This window comes from Lepisma saccharinum, chromosome 12 (assembly GCF_977018435.1).
Source record: "Lepisma saccharinum chromosome 12, izLepSacc3.1, whole genome shotgun sequence".
Lineage (NCBI taxonomy): Eukaryota > Metazoa > Arthropoda > Insecta > Zygentoma > Lepismatidae > Lepisma > Lepisma saccharinum.
In genome coordinates, this window is record NC_139240.1 from 46,176,517 (window position 1) to 46,197,337 (window position 20,821).

The 20,821-nt window shown below is 41.3% G+C and overlaps 2 protein-coding genes across 9 annotated transcripts in view; both read left to right on the plus strand.

Moving 5' to 3' along the window:
- Positions 1–20,821, plus strand: part of LOC145996040 (uncharacterized) — a 577,368-nt gene that overhangs the window by 505,714 nt on the left and 50,833 nt on the right. For 7 of the 8 annotated variants that reach the window (XM_083132243.1, XM_083132249.1, XM_083132247.1 and 4 more), the window contains one exon: positions 9,794–13,651. The exons of the other annotated variant lie outside the window; for it this stretch is intronic. In XM_083132243.1, the coding sequence (XP_082988369.1) occupies positions 9,794–13,651 (3,858 nt within the window). The remainder of the gene's footprint in view (positions 1–9,793; positions 13,652–20,821) is intronic. 8 annotated transcript variants of the gene reach the window in all.
- Positions 1,943–9,267, plus strand: LOC145996551 (uncharacterized). Its single transcript, XM_083133052.1, has 3 exons — positions 1,943–2,126; positions 5,209–6,012; positions 9,248–9,267. Exons 1-3 carry the CDS (start codon positions 1,943–1,945, stop codon positions 9,265–9,267), a joined length of 1,008 nt encoding a protein of 335 aa, XP_082989178.1.

Here is a 20,821-nt window from a genome sequence, read left to right on the forward strand (position 1 = left end):
TTAATCAAATTACACCAGAGTTTCACTGCTTTTCTTGGTGTTGCAGAACATTACATTACAAAGTGAAAAATTGTGTGAAATGGCCTTCAAACTTTTATAGGTGGTTTTGCTCATTCCTTCTTTACTTTTTCTAAAAGAACTTCAAAATATATACTTTTTCCATGACTAACATGACATTTATTCAAGGCACATTCTGGACCTTCAAGCTAGCAGTTAGCAGCACAAGATTTCTTCCACTAAGGAATTTACACACTCCATATATATATATTATTATTTGGCCAGTAATACATTTCAATTATTGTTTCCTTTTTCCTTATGTTTTCTTTCATCCAAAGCACCATAGAAATCAGAACGTTCCTTCATTTTGTGATGAACTTATTTCAACCGCTTTTCACAGTGTCGTTATCTTGAATGGAATACGGTTGCAATATTCAGAAACTGCAGGATTTAAGCTTTACAACGATATATAACATGATAGGGTTCCGTAAATATGAAAAATCAATGCAAGTGTCACAAAATCATGGAATGACCATGTACGGTTTCATGTTGGCTGTCTGAATTATTCTGTGCATAATACGCACCATAGTTTTTGGGAGCAAAAATTTTGGAAAAATGTGCACATTATACGTGAGTAAATACGGTAATAGTGTGTCCGGAAAGACATCATCAGATAAACACCTGCGTGGATGTAAATGTACACTGCATGACAGAGACAGATGGACACCGAGAAAGATTGTGACCATGTTTTGCATGAAGAATGGTGCAAGATCCCATTATCCACCATCCAGAACTTGTATTTGTGCATTCCTCGGAGACTGCAGGCTGTTTTGGAAGCTAAAGGCAGTCCTGCACCTTATTAGCTACAAAAAAATTCCAGCTTTTCTTCGCAGGGGTTTTATATATTTTTGTCCATCCCTGTATGTGGAGCCTAATTATCCTGGAAATTATGCAAAATTCAAAGTTAATTTTGCATCAGTTTTGTGTGATAATTGGATTTTATATTTACAAAATATGTATTTTTAATAGGTATGGGACAGATCCAATATATCTGTATCAGATATATTTGACATACTTTTTTTTTTTATTTGATTCTGAGGGGAATTGCATATGTAACAACAGTGGCAGCGATTAGGGTCCCCCCCCTACTTTTAGCCCCCGCATTAAGCTTTGTCTAACAAGTAAACTATCCTTGCTTCCCCAGTTTTTACATCCAATCACTGCTACTGTGTAACACTGATGACTTTATTATACCCATGACATAAGCACACTGTGGGGAATTCTTTCCCATGTAGGTTAGTAGACAAAGATCTGTGAAATGATCTGTAGAAAGGAAAAACCTGGAATAAAACATTAATAAAATACAAAACACACACACACACACACACACACATAAACAACATGATAGTTTGCAGTTGGTACGTGAAGCTCGTCCCATTGGTATAGCTGGTTTGAGAGTTCCTCTTTTAGCCACCTCACTGACCGAGCACAAGTCAACTTCCGATGTCACCACTCTAGGTTCCTGGTTTGAGTCTTGGCACGGGGATGGGTGTTTCTTTCTGAGTATCCCTTCATCAGACATTTGTTTGGTACGGTCAATAAATAACCGGATTGAATGTTGTACGGACTTAACTTTTAATACTGGTTGGCATACTCCCCTGCATTGTTGAGGCAGGCATCGCACCGCTTCACCAGATTTTTGATGCCCCTATCCCAGAAGTCCTGTGGCAGCTGTGAGCACCAATGGAAGACCGCCTCCTGCAGTTGTGCGTCCGAGGCAAAGTGGATTCCACGTAGGGTGCCTTTCAGTGGGCTAAACACATGAAAATCACATGGGAATAGGTCAGGGCTGTAGAGGGGATGATCTAAGCATTCCCAACCCATTTGTGCGATGATGTCCATAGTGTGTCCAGCAATGTGGGGACATGCATTGTCTTGCAGTAGGATGACACCTCGTGACAAGAAGCTGCACCACTTGTGCTTGATTTGCAGGTCTCCCCTCGTTTCGCAAGATATCACCCTGCCAGAGAAAGTGACCGAGAACTACAGCCGTGACCTATCCCCGTGTGACTTTCATACACTTGTATTCGGGACATGCACTCACCTCCATACACAGCAGTCATACGCTCGTAAATGTTCCCTGGTGTGTTGCCCTCTGCCATCAAAAACTGTATCACGGATCGCTGAGCCTCCTTTGTGGCCACTGACACTGTGAACGCCATGACTCACCTCACTGAATGACAGACTGGCCTTGGAGGCACATTACACATACACAACCACCTTCCCTGCCAGTGCTGCCACCTAGCGATGTGGTCTGGAACTCGTCTCGCAGACATGTGGCGTACCCCAACCTGTCCTACATATCCCGTAAATTTCATCACTCTGTTACTTTATTTCGCTTTTTCACGGCATTAATCCGGTTATTTATTGACAGTACCAATTAATTATTATTCATCCTTATGATGGAGCCACGATGGTCTGTCTATCTGGTAGGGCATCTATCTGCCATGTCATGAAAACTTGCATCTATTCCCTGGGCTGACGACCTGAGGTTGGAGTCTTCCGGGCCTTGTCCCTGCATAAAGCAGCTCTAGTATTTGCCGAGCCTCAAATAAGTGGGTACCTGGGGACAACCCTGGTACAAGTAAAGGCAACCAGAGTGTGGTGCTGATCACACCAGCCTCCCCCCCCCCCAAAAAAAAAAAGAAGTACTACCTACCTCAACATCCCTTTTGTATGTGCCTTCATGGCATGCTGCAATGTGCACCGGAAACTTACCTTATCATCCCTACGATTATTTCTCTTGCAATTTACAGTTCTTACAAGCACATAAAAACAACAGGGTTGCTACGCATCTGGAAAACAGGGTTGCTATGCATCTGGAAAACAGGGTAATATCAGGGAATTTTGCATATCATCTGGAATTTATGTGCATTTTGGATTCTGCAAGAGAAAAAGTTGCAAAGTGAACAAGCAGTTTACTTCCACTTCTGGATTTGGTTCTTTTGATTCCACTCCAAAAAATTCAGTTTAGAAACTTGTTTCTTTCATTCTTATGATTCTTGTGCAAAATTATTTTTCCTTCGAATTTCAATAAATTTTCACTTTTATAATACTCAATATTAGAAAGAGTATCAAAGTAAAACTTGCAGTCCATATATCTGATTGATAACTAAAGTACATTGACAACATGATCATAATTATCGGAAAGGTTGTTGAAGATGAGGTTATCGTCTATTATTTTATAGATCTTAGTCTTGTTGGCATTTCCTATAGAATTCCTATATGCAACAAAAATTTCTCCAGATGCTGTGTACTTATAAATGTAAGCAAAAAACAGCATTTTCTACCACACTATAAATCCGCCAGAAAATGAAAAATTGTGTATGGTTTATGAACTTTTTCTGTGGTTTGATATTGTGGAGATCTGTTATGGTGAAATAACTTACCTCTGTTACCTTAGCCTGAAGGCTAGATGCACATGATTGTAGCACCCAATACATTTGATGCCGAACGTAATTTTACATTTAACTCTTCGATTTCGTGTGTAGAATGAAATTTGCTAAAAAAAAATGTTGTGAAAGTGAATATTCATAATAATGAACGGATTATATATTTAATTGAAAAACACAAGGTTCAAAAGCAAAAATTATGATGACAAACATGTCTGGAAAAAATTCATTTTACAATTCAACTGTGAAACAAGTATTTTATTATTATTCTTTTTTAAATGAAGTTGTCAAGTTTCAATCATGGATTCCAAATATCATCAGATAATTCCAAGTCTTCCTTCTCTCCACTAAGATTATCGATCTCTTCTGTAGCAGGGCCTCCCCGATGGTGCAGTGGTAACGTCATTGCCTTGTAACCAAGGGGTTGTAACGAACCTGAGAGTTTAAGATTTTATATTTATAAGAAGTTAAGATTTTTAAAATGTTTGTTATTTCAAATAATGTGCAAGTTGTCACAGACAATTATAGTTAGACTGATACAGTTGTAGTTGGAACTTTTATATATGTTTATAAATACGTCAAAATCTGTTCGTGTTGACGTCACTTTCTAATCTCAGCCGAGGAAGTGAACTAACCTGAATGTTTCTCACCTGACGACAGACTGAGTTTGAAAAACAATTGAAGGTGAGGAATAATAAGAACTTGGAAACGGAGAGAATTGAAGTATAGTTTTTGGGTTTTCCGAGTTTTCTTCTTGCCGATAAGTTGAAAGTAAACAATTAATTATGTTCTTTGACTTTCGCTTTATGTGAAGGAATATACCAACGTTAGTAGTGAATGTTCTAGTGTTGTACTGGTAAGTGATTATGAAATATACGCGTTTATAAAACTGCGTTTTAACTTTGAAAACAGTGTTGTGTTTCTTTTCTACCCAGCAAGCCCTGTTGATTTGCAGATTCTCATGTTCCCGACTAAAGGAGTAGCGGACTAACTTTGTGATGACTGGTGTCCAACCGGGGGACGTTGCATAGTTATTTTGGCGCCCAACGCGGGGCCCGAGTGCATAGTTATTTTGGTACAATCGTGGGGCTTGAGTGCAAAGTTATTTCAGCAATTAAAACGTAATACCCGATTTAGTGAATACTGAAAGTGCTCGTGCATAGAATTCACGAAGGTGATAGTGAAAGTCCTTGGAATTCACGAAGGTAAAAGTGTGATAGTGAAGTGAAGGTATTAACTGGTAAGAGCCATAGACGGTGTAGTAGAATGGAGAAAGACGCGACAGGAATGAATCTGCGAAGCAGAGGAAGAACGACAATGGATGCAGAAACCAAGTTTGGATGCTGTGATGATCTTACCAATGACAGGGAATTCTTCCAGTGTTGCCAATGTTTGCAGAGGTTTCATAGTAGTTGTGATGGGCAGGAAGTAACGTTGGCATCAAATAAAGAGATGCGATGCACATCATGCTTGTCAGCACTAGAACCAGAACTGAGCGTTCCTACCAAACCCTCATCAGATCACTGGCTACTTGATTGGTTGATGAAAGATAAAGCAGAGCGAAAACAGAAAGAAAAGGAGGATGAAGAGCGTAGACAGAAGGATGAGGAGCGGAGACAGAAGGAAAGAATAGAGGAGGAGAAACAGCGTAAGAAAGAGATGGCTCAGATAGAGAAAGTTCGAAAGAAGGAGATGATGGATTTTAAACTCATGGTTGAGTCTATAGAAGAAAAGAGAAGGAAAGAGAAAGAAGAGGAAGAGGAAAGGAGAAAGAAGGAAAAAGAGGAGGAAGAGGAAAGGAGAAAAAAGAAAAAAGAAGAGGAAGAAGAAAAGAAAAGGAAAGAGAAAGAGGAGGAAGAGAGAAAGAGAAAAGAAGACTTAGATATTTTCCGTGCATTGATTGAAAACCAGGAAGAAAGGAGGATACAGGAAGATATAAAACTAAGGTCAGAGCTACAGGCTCTATTCTCTCAACATAAACTTGAACAGGTACAGAGCATCAGAGGAGAGATAGAAAAGCTTAGTAGTAAAGTCACTGAAAAGGTGGACGAAAGGGTAAAGGAAATTGTGGAAGAGCAGCTAGAGTTCTTAACAGTTCGGCAAGGACGGATAGAGAAGGAACAGGATCAATTGAAGAAGAATATGGAAACCTGCCTTGAAATTGTCCAGTCTGGAAGAGAATCTGAATGTGACCCTCCAGAGAGAGTTCAAGAATTAAAGAGTTCTGTAGAGTCTATTAATGTAGCACTAAAAACCTTTGGTGAACGAACAGAACTCATAGAAAATATAGTGCAAGAACAGAAAGTTGAAATAAAAGAAGCTGGAGAAAAGGTTAATTTTCTCCATGAGAAGGCTAAAAAGATGGAAGTATCTCTTCGCCAAGAAATTCAGGAACAGACAGTTACAATTATAAGTAGGGTCAGTGAACTGCAGGAAAAGATCCATAATTTGCAGATTCGACCAGTAACCTCTTCCGATATACTGCCTGATCCAATCCGAGGACTGAACCCAGAAGCTACTTCCTATGAACCTCCAGTTGTACTTCCAAACCCTTTCTTCCCCGGTAATACCACAACTTCTGATAGATGCAAGAGGCCTAGAGAAAAGGATAGTAATGACAGTTTTTCTCCTCGACGAAGAACAGAGTTTAAGATGCCCAGAATGGCTGATATCGCGAACATTCCTAAGTTTAAAGGCGATATCGAAGCTCAATCTGCCGAAAGATATCTGCGTGAATTAAATGTCAGTTTCGACTTAATGCAAGTGCCAGAGCACTATAGATTGGAATTATTACCTCGGGTTTTCACCGGCAAGGCTGAGCATTGGTTAGCTGGTAATATGGACAACTTTGTGAATTATGCTGATTTCTGCGCACGCTTTAAGGATGAATTTGCATCAGAAAAGGCAAAACAAAGACAACTAGCGGCTGTGAGGAACCGAAGGTATTCTCGCCTGGTCCACGACAACTTAGAGAGTTTTGCCTGGAGTGTCTACGCAGCGTACAGAAACCTAGCTGACAATTTTAATGAGAGCGAAGTTCTTAATTTGATCATTGGACAGTTGCCGTATCGCATTCGGAATCTTTGTCTGGCGCACGCTCCACGAAGTGTGGATGAATTGACACATTTCTTGAAGGACTTCGATATTTATGATGACCCTGATGCCTGGAAGAATAAGGAAGACTCTAAGAATAAAGATGCTGCAGGGAATAAAAGTTTTAAGATCCGGAATATCCAGATGGATTCAGAGAGTCGAGGAGGAAATTTCTCACGACCTCGAAGATTCAACAGAGGATTAGGCAGGAGAGGTTTCAACCGAGATCAAAACCAAAGACAGAGAAATTTCTACAGACCTCGTCCAGAACAAGAGCTTAATTCTCCAGACAGATGGCGTTACGAAGAACGACGTAGCCGTAGTCCGCTCAGACGGTACTCTCCACGACGTAGAGGTGACAATTGTGGTTCTTTCTCCCCAAGACATGACGTTGCCTCTGAGCAGGAAGAAGCAGTGGAGACTACTAGAGAGTTTCTGCACAACCAGCGATCCCAATCATGTCAAACAAACGTCGACCTTTTCTAAGTGTCTCCTCTTCGTTTAGGCAAGTGAACTCGACGGGACGTAAAATACAAGGATAATATGTAAATTCTTTTTGCTGACCGAAAATATATCTTCAGACAGTCAAGTGAAAAAAAAAAAATCCATATGTGAAACTGGTGTACCTATTTTCCGGAAGCCTTAAGAAGATAGTGCTAGGTGGTAGAAAAGTAGAACATGATATTAGTGGCATGAATTTTAGCACTAAGGTTTTGGTTCTGACTTCCTATGGCGAATGCTTTTTCCTGCACCAGGCAGAAATAAGTATTAAGAAAAAGGCAGTTGATGTGTTGTTTGTTACCACTCCTGATCAAATGAAGGAGGATTTTCCAGATATATATTTAGTGCGGTACATCCGAAAGGTCCAAGATGAGGATAGAATCGGGATGTATAAATCCGTAGACCTCTCAGAGAAGGTTCATATAGTAAATATTTGGATTGATTCCTATAAGCAGGAGTTATTATATTGCTGGTGTGTTTAAGGCATTATTCTAGAAGCACAGAAGCAAGAAGAGTGTTGAGTTTGAAGTGCTATGGAAAAGTACTGATTCAGTTCATTGCTTATCGAAACCTATACAGTTTTCTACAAAGTCTTTCTGGAGAAGAAAATAAATATATGGAATCAATCATTGCCTGAATTCACTGCTTATTGGCTGATTAACTATCCTAGATTACATTCTGTTTTGGATACTGTAAACTACGTCCTTTCTGAGCTCTTGTCAAATGAAGAGAAGCCAAGATTGAGTCATTCAATTGTGCAGATAAACTCTATATTTTAATGTTCTTTATATACTCAAAATTTTTTCAGAATTTGTCAATTACAATTTCTTCAAAAATTTTCCCCAGACGAGGGGCAATTGTAACGAACCTGAGAGTTTAAGATTTTATATTTATAAGAAGTTAAGATTTTTAAAATGTTTGTTATTTCAAATAATGTGCAAGTTGTCACAGACAATTATAGTTAGACTGATACAGTTGTAGTTGGAACTTTTATATATGTTTATAAATACGTCAAAATCTGTTCGTGTTGACGTCACTTTCTAATCTCAGCCGAGGAAGTGAACTAACCTGAATGTTTCTCACCTGACGACAGACTGAGTTTGAAAAACAATTGAAGGTGAGGAATAATAAGAACTTGGAAACGGAGAGAATTGAAGTATAGTTTTTGGGTTTTCCGAGTTTTCTTCTTGCCGATAAGTTGAAAGTAAACAATTAATTATGTTCTTTGACTTTCGCTTTATGTGAAGGAATATACCAACGTTAGTAGTGAATGTTCTAGTGTTGTACTGGTAAGTGATTATGAAATATACGCGTTTATAAAACTGCGTTTTAACTTTGAAAACAGTGTTGTGTTTCTTTTCTACCCAGCAAGCCCTGTTGATTTGCAGATTCTCATGTTCCCGACTAAAGGAGTAGCGGACTAACTTTGTGATGACTGGTGTCCAACCGGGGGACGTTGCATAGTTATTTTGGCACACCAACGCGGGGCCCGAGTGCATAGTTATTTTGGTACAATCGTGGGGCTTGAGTGCAAAGTTATTTCAGCAATTAAAACGTAATACCCGATTTAGTGAATACTGAAAGTGCTCGTGCATAGAATTCACGAAGGTGATAGTGAAAGTCCTTGGAATTCACGAAGGTAAAAGTGTGATAGTGAAGTGAAGGTATTAACTGGTAAGAGCCATAGACGGTGTAGTAGAATGGAGAAAGACGCGACAGGAATGAATCTGCGAAGCAGAGGAAGAACGACAATGGATGCAGAAACCAAGTTTGGATGCTGTGATGATCTTACCAATGACAGGGAATTCTTCCAGTGTTGCCAATGTTTGCAGAGGTTTCATAGTAGTTGTGATGGGCAGGAAGTATGGATTCCAAATATCATCAGATAATTCCAAGTCTTCCTTCTCTCCACTAAGATTATCGATCTCTTCTGTAGCAGGGCCTCCCCGATGGTGCAGTGGTAACGTCATTGCCTTGTAACCAAGGGGTCCCGGGTTCGATACCCGGTGGAGGCACATAATGGTTCGGATCCCACTTTAAACTGTAGGTCCAGTCCCGATTAGCGTTACTGTGCATAAAGTGGACTTAAAACATCAACTCAATCAATCAAATCTTCTGTAGCATTACATTCAAAAGGTGGTGGCTCACCCAACTTGTGAAAGAGTGAGTCTATCATGCCATTCTCATTATTTAATTTCATCCAGTGTTCTTCTGGAATGAATGAAGCCTCCCATACATTAAATTCATTCCATTGTTGTAACTGTAACTCTATTCAAACTAAGAATAAATGTGTGATAAAGGGAGCGTGTGTTCTCCCAAAATGTAACAGCAAAAATTGTGTTTACGTGCTTGTAAGAATTGTAAAATGCAAGATTAATAATGAGAGCAATATGCACATACAAGAAAAGTCATTCCTATGATAGCCAGCCACTCCACTGTGGAGTGGTGTTCTTAATCTGCTACAAAGCCAGAGGTTCCGTGTTCGAACCCTGGGTAAAGTGTGGATGTATCATTATTCTTTCATCATCCATTTCACCACTTTCATCATTTGTCCTCGTGGACATGATTAACAAAATACATAGGAAAGAGGCATGAAAGAACCATGAGAGAAAGATTATTAGCCAAAAGTGGCAGGATAGTGTCGTAAAATCAAAATCCGTGACGAAATAGTTTCAGTAGAATTTGTAGGTAGGCTTTATTTGGATTTGCAAGATAGAAATCTAAACGAAAACTTGACAATGTCTTTGCAGAGTGTGGAAGAATTACAGGAAGCTCTTGAAAGCATGGAAGATGAGCTAGAAAGAGTTAAGGAAGAGAGAGACAGATACAAAAGAATGCTGACAGAGTTAGGAATGACAGCGGAGGATCTCAGACGGAAAACCATGGCAGCAGAAGAAGGTGAAAGGGACACGAGAAACAAAATGGAAGAGTTAAGGGCCATGATAGCGGCTAGAGATAAGGAAGCAGATCTTCTACGAAGGCAGACGATGATGGCAGAAGAAGCTGAACGTGGAATGCGAGAAAGGATGGGTGAACTTGAGTCTGAATTATTAAGTAAAAGTATGGAAGCCGATGAATTTAGAAGGCAGACGCATCTGCTGACGGAAAGCCAAAAGGAGGCGCTCGCTAAGTTAAGAGAGAAGGATAGAGAGGCCGAAGCTCTGAGAAATGAGCTAGAAAACTCAGTCCTAGAAGTTCAGTCCGTAAAGGAAGAGTTGGACGAGTTGGACAGAACTGGCGCAGAACTCTCCGCGGAAGACTGCAGAGATAAGCTAGCCGAAGTAGAGGCTGCTCTGAATGCAAGGAACAAGGAAGTAGACAAGCTGAAGAGCAAGATGCGTGCGGCAGGTCTTAATCCCGATGACGATCTGGAAGTGTTCAAAAACAAGTTAAGAGAGCAAGAGAAGGAATGTGAGAGCGCGCTGGACAGGCTTGGAGTAGGAGGAATAAAGTGCTTGTGCAAAGAATGGAAGGGCGGAAGCCTCCAGGAAGAAGGGACTCAAATAGAAGAATTGAACCGCCTGCTCCGGAACAAGACACTGGAGATTAAGGAGCTTCAAGCAGAGAAAGATCAGCTGAGAGACCGCGTTGGGCAGTTGACGAGCGAGGTGAAAGGTTTCAACAAGGTCAAAGCCGAAGCCGAAGAGCTGAGGTGTATGTGTCAAGAGGAGGAATCGGTTTCGCAGAGCCTCGGGTCTGAAAAGAAGCGTCTGCAGAGAACTGTACAGGACTTGGAGATTCAGCTTGAGACGAATAACCAAGATATCAAAAACTACGAGCAACGAGAGGCTCAACTTAGAATGCAGCTGGAAAACTTGTCAAATGTTGAGAAGGAGAGGGAAAAGCTCGAGCAGGAAGTAATAAGCTGCAAAGCGCATCTTAGAAGGTTAGCAGAGGAACAAGAAGGAAAGATCGAAGAGAAGTACGAGAACATAAAGGCCATTGAAACCCAGTTGCAGGACCTCAGATACAAATCTCGGACTTACGAAGCATCTCTGGAAGATGAACGAGACAAACATCAAGCCGAGCTGGAGAAGCTTGATAGGATTAAAAAAAGACAGGTCGAATCGCTCGAGCAAGAAATAGCTGATTTGAAAGCCGAGATGCACGATATGTGCTTGTGCCAGAACGACAGAGAACAGGTGAGGCGAAAGTTCTGTGTGTTGCAGGAAGAGAAGTTGAGTCTTAAGTCTGCTCTTCGCAGGGCTGAAGATGAAAGAGACGAACTGCATGTGGAATTAGATTTCTGTCTAAAGGAGAAGGAGAAATTGAAAGCTCAGCGTTGTTTCTGCCGTGAGGAAAAAGATAATATCCAGTCAGAGCTTGAAGACTCTGTAAGGGATAGGGAGGCATATAAGAATGAGCTCCTGTCCGTCACTCAAGAGAGAAACGATCTGCAGATACAGGTTTCGTCATTGATGCAAGAAATGGAGAGTGTGAAGGAGGAGCTGTGTGACTACTGCTGCGAGAACGACAAGTTGAAAGGAGCATTGCAAGACTTCGAAAACGAGAGAAGCAGACTGAAGAGTCAGCTGTGTAAAACCTGCTGCGAGGTTAACAAAATGAAAGTACACATCAGCGAGCTGGAGCAAGATTTAGATATCACACGAAACCAGCTGTGTAAGTGTCGCGAAGAGAAACTAGACCTAAAGACTCAAGTCGCGGACAACTTCGACGAGATAGACAAGTTGAAAGCGGACCTTTGCGGACTGTGCTGCGAAAATGAGAAACTAAGGACGAAGCTCGAAAGCCTGCAAGACGGGAGCGGAAACTTGGAGAACCAGATTTGTAAGTTGTGCTGCGAGAATAACACACTGAAACAGCAGTACTGCGCTCTGGCGAGGGATAAAGATCTGCTAGCAAATGAACTTGCAAACTGCCAGGAGCAGAAACGAAAGCTTCAAATGGATCTACAGGGCTGCCGCGACAAAGGTGCAGAGCTGAAGGAAAAGTTATGCGGCATATGCTGTGAATGTGAGCGGCTGAAATCTGAGCTTGTTGAAACCCAGGAAGAAAAAGAGAAACTAGAAAATTACCTTGAACAAACACTAGCCGAAGCGGAAGAACTAAAGGTCAAACTAGAATCTGCAGGAAAGGCGAAAGCACATGTAGAAACCTGCAAGGAGCAATTGCAAACCTTGGAGTTAGAACTGGAAAGTAAATTGGAGGACAAATACAAGGCTGTTAAAAATGTTGAAGATCAGCTTAATGAATTCAAAGAGTACACATGCTCAAATATACAGGCACTTGTGAAGGAGAGAGACGAGCTAAGATCTAGGTTAAAAGCCATACAAAAAATCGAAGACGATAGAAGGATGCTTAAAGCAGAGATTTGCGAGTGTAGAGATCATATGAAAACAGTGGAATTCGAGATGGAAAACAAACTCGAAGATACGGTCGAATGTATGCGAGATGTTGAAGCAAGGCTCGAAGACACTCAGAGAAGTGCGGATGAGACCATAAGGAACTTGGAGAAAGAAAAGCAGCAGATAAAACAAAAGCTGGGAGAGCACATACAAGCTCAGGAAGCAGCCAACAATTCCTTGAGATGTAAAGTGCAAGATCTGAGCAATCAGTTGGACGAGGCTGTTGAGGGTCTTGAAAACGCAGTGCAGCAAAAGGAGAAATTGTTGGTTCAAGTTGCGAGGCTTGAAGAGGAATTGAAATCCAAAATGCGAATGGGCCAAGAACTGAAAACCATGAGCAGGCAAATGGAGGCACAAGAGGAACTGACCGGGAAGTACATACGGGAGAACGAGCTGATGGATCAACGGCTCAAAGACTGTCTCGCCGACAAAGAGTTCCTGGAGAATAAGGTCCAGCATATGGAAGCGTTGCAGCAGTCTCTGGAAGTCCTCTGCAATAAGTCCAGAGAAATGGACAGGCATATGTCTGATCTGGAATGTGAACTCTGTTGCTTGAAATTACAGCTTGACGAATACAAGAATGTCGGAGAGGAAAATAAAGATCTCCAAGCAAAGCTTAAGGCTTTAGAAGATGAAGCTTTTAAGGGCAGGATATTAGAAAACTCAGTCAGGAATTGCGAATGCCAAATGCTCGACATGGAAAACAAAATGCGAGACACTGATTACAAGCTACAAGAGAAAACGTGCCAGGTAGAAAAGTTACGGAAGGAATGCGACTGTCTACAAGCAGGTATGGATTCCATGAACACAGTGTACGCTGATCTGCAAGAAATTACCTCCAAGTACTACGGCCTCCAGAAAGAGAGAGATTTCTTCAAGGAGAAATTTGAGGAATTAAGATGCAAAGCGCAAGAGGGTAGAAAGTCCAGTAGCTACTCGTCAACAAGAAGTGGTTGCTCCTGTGGAAACGCCGTTGTAGCGGAAAGGGATAGGCTGAGATCCGAAAGAGACGCACTCAGGGAGAGGCTAGACCAATGCGGGGAAGTTGAAAGAGAGCTGAACGAGATAAAAGCTCAATCGGAAAGGCTGAAGAAAACCGTGAAGAAGAACATTAGCATGCAGAAGGAGGTCAATAAATGTGTGTGTTACCTCAATGAACAGAATGCAGAAATAGAGCGTTTGTCGTCGCAGATTGATAACATGGGTTCTTCATGTCCTGGAGGGTGTGGTTCATCACGCCAGGTAAGTTTGATACAATAAGGCAAGCAGATGAATTCACCACTCAAATTGTAGCTCTTGGAAACTGGTACATTTGGAATGCCACACACGTAATCGTTTTTCAGAATAACGAATACTGATTATCGTGCATTAATCTGAACTTCAAATTGTACAAATTTTGAAAGAACGTGTTTGCCCCTGCTAAGAATCTTAATGAGTTTCTGTTGAATTGAACACAATGATCAGTCTTCTGACAAAGAGTATCTTCAGTATTGTTGAATTGAAGCTTGAGCTATTTTCACACTAGCAGATTTTTATGTTAAGAGCTAAACATATTCTAATTATAAGAAGTAAGAATACATATATGAGTACCTACATACATGATTCTAATGCAACTCTGAAGAGGAGGCAATGAAATACAAGGACACACTAGTACACAGTGAACAATCATAACCCAAAAGAAAAACTACTGTACAGGTTGTGAAACACGTGCCATGTTTCAGAGTAACAACTATTGTCAACTATTATATTGATATCAACTGACAGTCAGCATCAATTAACCTGTCCCATCCATAGGAATACATAATGTTTCAGCGTGAAAGATTTTACCATTTAGATCCTGATTTGCACCCTTGAAACTAAAGAAAACCTCAAAAATATATCCTAATATGTATGTACAAATTACATATAAATGCTTCTTATGTACTGGATGTAATATCTGATTAGCAGGACTAGCACTGAGCTTTAACATTGTTCTGATTATATTTACATGCTAAAGAAACACATCTGACTCATACTTAACTACTGTATGTGGTGCAATTTGTGCTCTTAAGAAAAATAATGCCGCAAGAGTCATTTAATGTTACTACTGTTATCATCGTTGCTGTTTATTAAAGAAATTTTATGAGAAGGCAAGTGATGGCATTAGTAATCTTATGCAATTTATCGACAAGGTCTATGTGCATTGTGAAAAGTAATACCCGTTACTCTTTATGTATTTAGAAACTACAGGTCTTTGCACATAAAGAATTGGGAAGTATAAAAATGTATATACATAGCAGTGTAAATTGCTGTTGAGATTCACAAGGACTGTTGCTTTTTTTTTTATGTAAATAAATTTTTACAAATGAGCATTCGAATATTGAAATTCATTATATTCCTCTTTGAGCTTCTTTCATTTTTGAGTTTTATATCTACTCAAGAAATGTTACTGTAAATAATCTCTCAAAGTGCATTAATATTTGACCCATAAAGCTTGGTACTACTTAATGTATTAGTGAATGTAGTGTGTCATGGGACTTGGAGAAAGAAATTTCAGAGTGGTACAAACAGGATACCTATATCTTATATTGGGAATGGACATAACACTTCTTAACTAGAACTTCAAACTTTCTTTTTTTGCAGTTATTTGTGTGGTTTGATATATCTCACTTTTTCACACACATACACACTCAGAAAGAATCAATCATCAGTTATTTCAACATTTGAAATTTCACAAATCATTCTTTTCATGTAGTTTCTGATCCTTATTTGTTTTTGCATATTAATGGATTAGTCACGAGAAAAGTTCGTTTAAGAACTAATTCTCACCTTGAAAGCTAGCATATTTGTACACTGCCATAACACTAATACATTCTTTTAAAGAACAAAATTTGCAGGCGGGTATATTAGTTTGGGAATAATACGATTTCATTACATTTTTAGACACACACAGAAGCATGAATGTAGAAATTAGGCAAGAAATGCATCGGAAAACTAACTTTGATCTCGGGCATGCTGTGTCATTGTTCTGCCAACAGTTACAAAGCCCTGACTGGGGTGGGTAATTTTCTAGTGTTTCTAGCAGTCTCATTAGTAAAACCTATGCCTAACCTGGTAGAGAAATATCATGGCTTTCTGCTAAAGACCGACATGAGTTCTGACCAAGGTCAGACTGTACATGCTTCTACAATAATACTTTTCCAGTTTGATACAAACAGGGCAGTTCTTTGTTTCTTCTTATATTCTATCTATTCGATTTTTTTTAAAAAAAGAAGTGCAAGTGTATGTCTCTTCATAATTACTTCCTGTTCTTTAGATTTTAGCATATTATCTCGTAATTTTGGGGAGGCAAAAGAGGAATATAAAATAAGGCCCATAATATCGCATCAAAATCTTAAATCATGTCCTTGTGGGTCAAAACTTGATAGTGCACTGCGAGAGATTAAATACATAGAATGATTGAGTAGACATAAGTTTCGAAAGCAGAGCTCCCGTCGAGGAATATAATTAATTTAAATGTTGAATTCTCATTTCAGTAGTGACCCCATGTGTGCTTACAGCAAGTGGTGCTCCTAACATGTCTTCTTCTTGTGGGAATAGCTGTGATAATTTGCCTTCTCGATACCTCAGTGATGCTTTAATTATTATTACTGTACTTACTGTGTTCAGTTATTTTGCTAATACTCCTGAATCTGAAAGTTATAATAAATTGGTTGTGAATTGCTGGTAGGAAATGTGATCAGTTTCATTTCGTAGTCAGAAATGTTGTTCGATCAGTGACGAAAAGGTTGTTTTGTGCATGTAGCAGTCGTGTATAAATCATGTGTGAGTTCCATAAAGCCACACATACAGGTTGACAAAGAAGTCCCCCTTCCTCTGAATAGAATGCTACATATTCATTAAAACTGAAGACCTTGGGTACATAAGGTGCGCATTTATGTCATTTCATTCAAAGTGTGCTCGAATATGTATTGTACAAAGCCTCGGTTTTGTTCCAGAGTCTGTATGAGTATGTGGCAACTGCAAGCTTCTTTTCTTTGATTACTAACGGAGCCTGGATTTCTGTATCCTGTCCCAGGAATCTATGGAGCAATGCCATACATAACATTAGAGAAGGCGAGTAGGCAGAGCAAAGCAGTACACATTGTTGTAAACAGGTGGTAGCTGTGGTCATGTTACCCCTCCATGCAATCCATATTTCTCTTGTGTTTTCATTGGTCGATTCCTCTCGAGTCAATACTTGCAGAGAGGACTTGTTTCTGTTTGCTTCTCCATAGACTCCTGGGACAGAGTATGGGCACTATCTAACTTCTTCATCTATATATATATATATATATATATATATATATATATATATATACACACAAATAATGAAGGAGACAGTAAACACTTACCACACGAATAGAAATAATTCAATATTTCGCGATCTGAGTCGCATTTTCAAGAAGGTAGATAAAAGATCGACGACACTGTGAGTAGAGGCACAGAATACTGACCGTAGCGTCTCTACGGTCAGTGTTGCCAGAAACAGTTGAAAGGAAACACGAAATACTTTAGCCAGTGTTTACTGTAAGGTGGGTGGGTAGTTTCGGGGAGGAGAGGAAAGAGTTACTGGTTGGCTAGGTTGAGTCCGGGGGGTATAGTGGCGTGCATGCCTGCTATATAGGCCCTTTCCCATCGCCTGCGGAAAGATGTGTCAGAGCGGGGGGGTAAAAGGTGGATGATGGCAACACGGAAGCAGTTATTGAAGGTGGTGTTATGGCTGTTGGTGTGGATGGCAACTGTGAAATCGGAGTTTTGGGTGGAGGAACGGTGATTATTTATCCTTAGATTCAAGGGGGTGGAGGTTTCGCCTAGGTAGAAGTTGCCGCAGATTTGACAGATGAGGGTGTAAATTAGATTGGATGAGTGGCAGGTGCCCTTAGGGTGAAGGGTGAACTCACCTGCCGCTGTAGGGATCAGGAGGGTGGGGGAGGTGATGAGTATGGGGCAGGTCTTGCATCTGGGTTTGTTGCACCTGTGGGCTGGGGGAAGGGGTGCGGAAGGGGTGGGGGTGTTTCGGACCAAGATGTTTTGGAGGTTTGGGGGGGCGACGGAAGACGACCCTAGGTTTTTCCCGAAAGATGTCTCTGGTCTCGGGATCACTGTGCAGGATGGGGAGGAGGGAGTGGAGGGTATGTCTGATTTTCGTAATGTGAGGGTGGTATTGGGTGATCAGAGTTGGAGGGTTGGTTTTGGGTTGTTTGGTGCGGTTGTGGGAGTTAGCTCTAGTGATTTGTTTGTTGATGAGGGTGGAGGGGTAGCCACGGTTGGTTAGGGCTTGGTGCAGGCGTAGGTTGTAGTTTTGGCGGGATGAGGGGGATGAGTTGAGGCGCTGGCCTCTGAGGGCAAGGGAAAATGGGATGGCTTTTTTGGTGTGGTAGGGGTGTGAGCTGGAGTAGTGGAGATACTGGAGGTGGTTGGTTGGTTTGATATGTATGGATGTTTCCAAGTGGTCTCCCACAATGTAGATGTCCACATCGAGGAAGGTCACTTGGTCTTTGGAGTGGAACCAGGTGAATTTGAGGGTGGTGAACTCATTTAGTCGGTTTAGGAATGTTGTGAGGGAGGGTTCGCCATGTGTCCAGAGGAGAAAAATGTCATCAATGAATCTTAGCCAGAGGAGTGGTTTCAGTTGCTGGGAGTCAAGGAATTCCTGTTCCAGCCTGCCCATGAACAGGTTGGCATAAGAGGGGGCCATGCGGGTACCCATAGCTGTGCCACGTATCTGCAGGTAATGTTGGTCACCGAAGCAGAAGTTGTTGCAGGTAAGTACAAGGTTGGCTAGTTGTATCAGGAAGTGAGTGCTGGGATTGTGGGGTTTGGGTCGGCTGTTAAGGAATGATTCCGTGGCACGGAGGCCATGGGCATGGGGAATATTTGTGTAAAGGGATGTGACATCAACTGTTGTGAGGATGGTGTTGGGTGGTAGGGATGGTAAGTTTTGGATGATGTTGAGGAAGTGGTTGGTGTCACAGAGGTAGGAGGGCAGGGCTTGGACGAGGGGTTGGAGGTGAGAGTCTAGAAAGGCTGATATGCGTTCAGTGGGTGAATTGTAGCTGGACACAATGGGTCTCCCGGGGTTGTTAGGTTTGTGAATTTTCGGGAGGAGGTAGAAAGTGGGGGTGCGGGGGTTGTCAGGTATGAGTGAGGAGATGGTGGAATTGGATAGGCCTTCAGGGGGTCCTCGGGAGAGGACAAAATCCCGAATTTTGTCTAGGTGTGTGGTAGATGAATCAACCGTGGTGGGCTTGTAGGTCACCTTTTACCCCCCCGCTCTGACACATCTTTCCGCAGGCGATGGGAAAGGGCCTATATAGCAGGCATGCACGCCACTATACCCCCCGGACTCAACCTAGCCAACCAGTAACTCTTTCCTCTCCTCCCCGAAACTACCCACCCACCTTACAGTAAACACTGGCTAAAGTATTTCGTGTTTCCTTTCAACTGTTTCTGGCAACACTGACCGTAGAGACGCTACGGTCAGTATTCTGTGCCTCTACTCACAGTGTCGTCGATCTTTTATCTACCTTCTTGAAAATGCGACTCAGATCGCGAAATATTGAATTATTTCTATTCGTGTGGTAAGTGTTTACTGTCTCCTTCATTATTTGTATTTATCCGCCCTTCTGGCACCATTTCTAACCCTATTCCTGTGTTATATATATATATATATATATATATATATATATATATATATATATATAATGGATGTGTGTGTGTTTGTTCCGGATTAACTCTCAAATCCCTGGAGCGATTTCAACCAAACTTGGTACACATATCACTTGCAATCTAGAAAGAAATACTAGGGGTTGGGAGTGGGAGGGGGTGACGTAAAAATAATCGAAAACGACTGATAGTGACACTCCCAATGCCGTTCAACTCAGACACCTCTGGCACCCTCAGGGGTGGTGGTGGGAAGGATGTGACATGTAAAAATTATCGAAAACTACCAATATTAGTGTGGAATCCATAGCTGTTGGGGTCGCTAAGATGAATAGTGACACTCCAAATACCGTTCAACTCCAAGACACCCCAGGCACCCCTAGGGGTGGTGGTGGGAAGGATGTGACATGTAAAAATAATCGAAAACTGCCAATATTAGTGTGGAATCCATAGTTTTCGGGGTCGCTAAGATGAATAGTGACACTCCAAATACCGTTCAACTCCAAGACACCCCAGGCACCCCTGGGGGTGGTGGTGGGAAGGATGTGACATGTAAAAATAATCGAAAACAACCAATATTAGTGTGGAATCCATAGAGTGGCCGCGGTGGCTCAGTCGGTAACGCGTCTGACTACCATGCTAAAGGTCCCGGGTTCGATCCCCGTCCGGTTCAAATCCGGGAACTTTTCTAACGGTGGAAGCGGCCCCGGCGCCCACCCAGCGTCGAATAACATGGGTACCTGGGGGAAACCCTGGGGGGTAAAGGCAGTCAGGGGCGTGATGCTGATCACATCATCCCCACTCACGACCGGATCAAGAAAGTGTGGGGCGTTACCCCCACACCCCCTATACGCCTTCATGGCGTGGTGCTATGCACAGGGGAGCACTTTACTTTTTTTTTTTTTTTTTCCATAGTTTTCGGATTTGCTAAGATGAATAGTGACACTCCCAATGCCGTGCAACTCCTAGTTCATTTTACACTATAGTTAGAATTCATTATTTTCCTGTCTAATAGAAGGTTGGGATAAATATTTACCCAGGCAATGCCAGGCAATCAGCTAGTGCTTTATAAAATAGGCAAGCAAAAGTGCACTAAAATGTGGAAAATAGGCACAATAATGAAAATAGCATATGATAGAATAGGCATTTACTTTCAGTAGTGTATACTGGAACAGCCATGTCCAGGTTGCAATTCGAACCTCAGCTCTTCAGTATTGAGATTGTTGGTTGACCCTTCAATGTTCTCGGTCACAGAACTGCAAAAAAGTGACTGACAAGCTTTCTCTCAAAGCTTGGAAGGTTACAGTTACAGTGTAAGGAACTTTCAGATTCGTGTACATGTAGCAGTGGGCCTCAATTGTACATGACACATGAATGCATCCATACAAACCTACTTGGCAAAAAGTCAGATTGTAGTTTAAGGAAATAGTAAGGCCATGATATTAATACACAATGTTCCTAATGTCAGATTCTACTTTAAACTGTAGCTCCAGTCCCGATTAGCCTTACTGTGCATAAAGTGTTCCTAATGTCACCAACTATCAAAAGTGGAAATCTGTTTTTACATTACCCAGTTTTACATTTTTCATTATACAGGGAGGTCACAAAGTGGGCATACCCCCCCCCCCTTTATTTTCGATACTACGATGATTATGGTTGAATGCTTGATATGAACACATACCTGTTGGTTTAAGTGTCCGGAACATCTGTATGGAGACAGTCTTTTTC

Excerpts from the sequence above, each read along its gene's own strand:
- LOC145996551 (XM_083133052.1), top strand. The coding sequence starts at position 1,943 with ATGACACCTCGTGACAAGAAGCTGCACCACTTGTGCTTGATTTGCAGG. Across the intron at positions 2,127-5,208 it reads TACACAGCAGTCATACGCTC|AGGAAAGGAGAAAGAAGGAA; the intron begins GTAAATGTTCCC and ends AAGAAGAGGAAG. Across the intron at positions 6,013-9,247 it reads TCCAAACCCTTTCTTCCCCG|TGTTCTTCTGGAATGAATGA; the intron begins GTAATACCACAA and ends AATTTCATCCAG.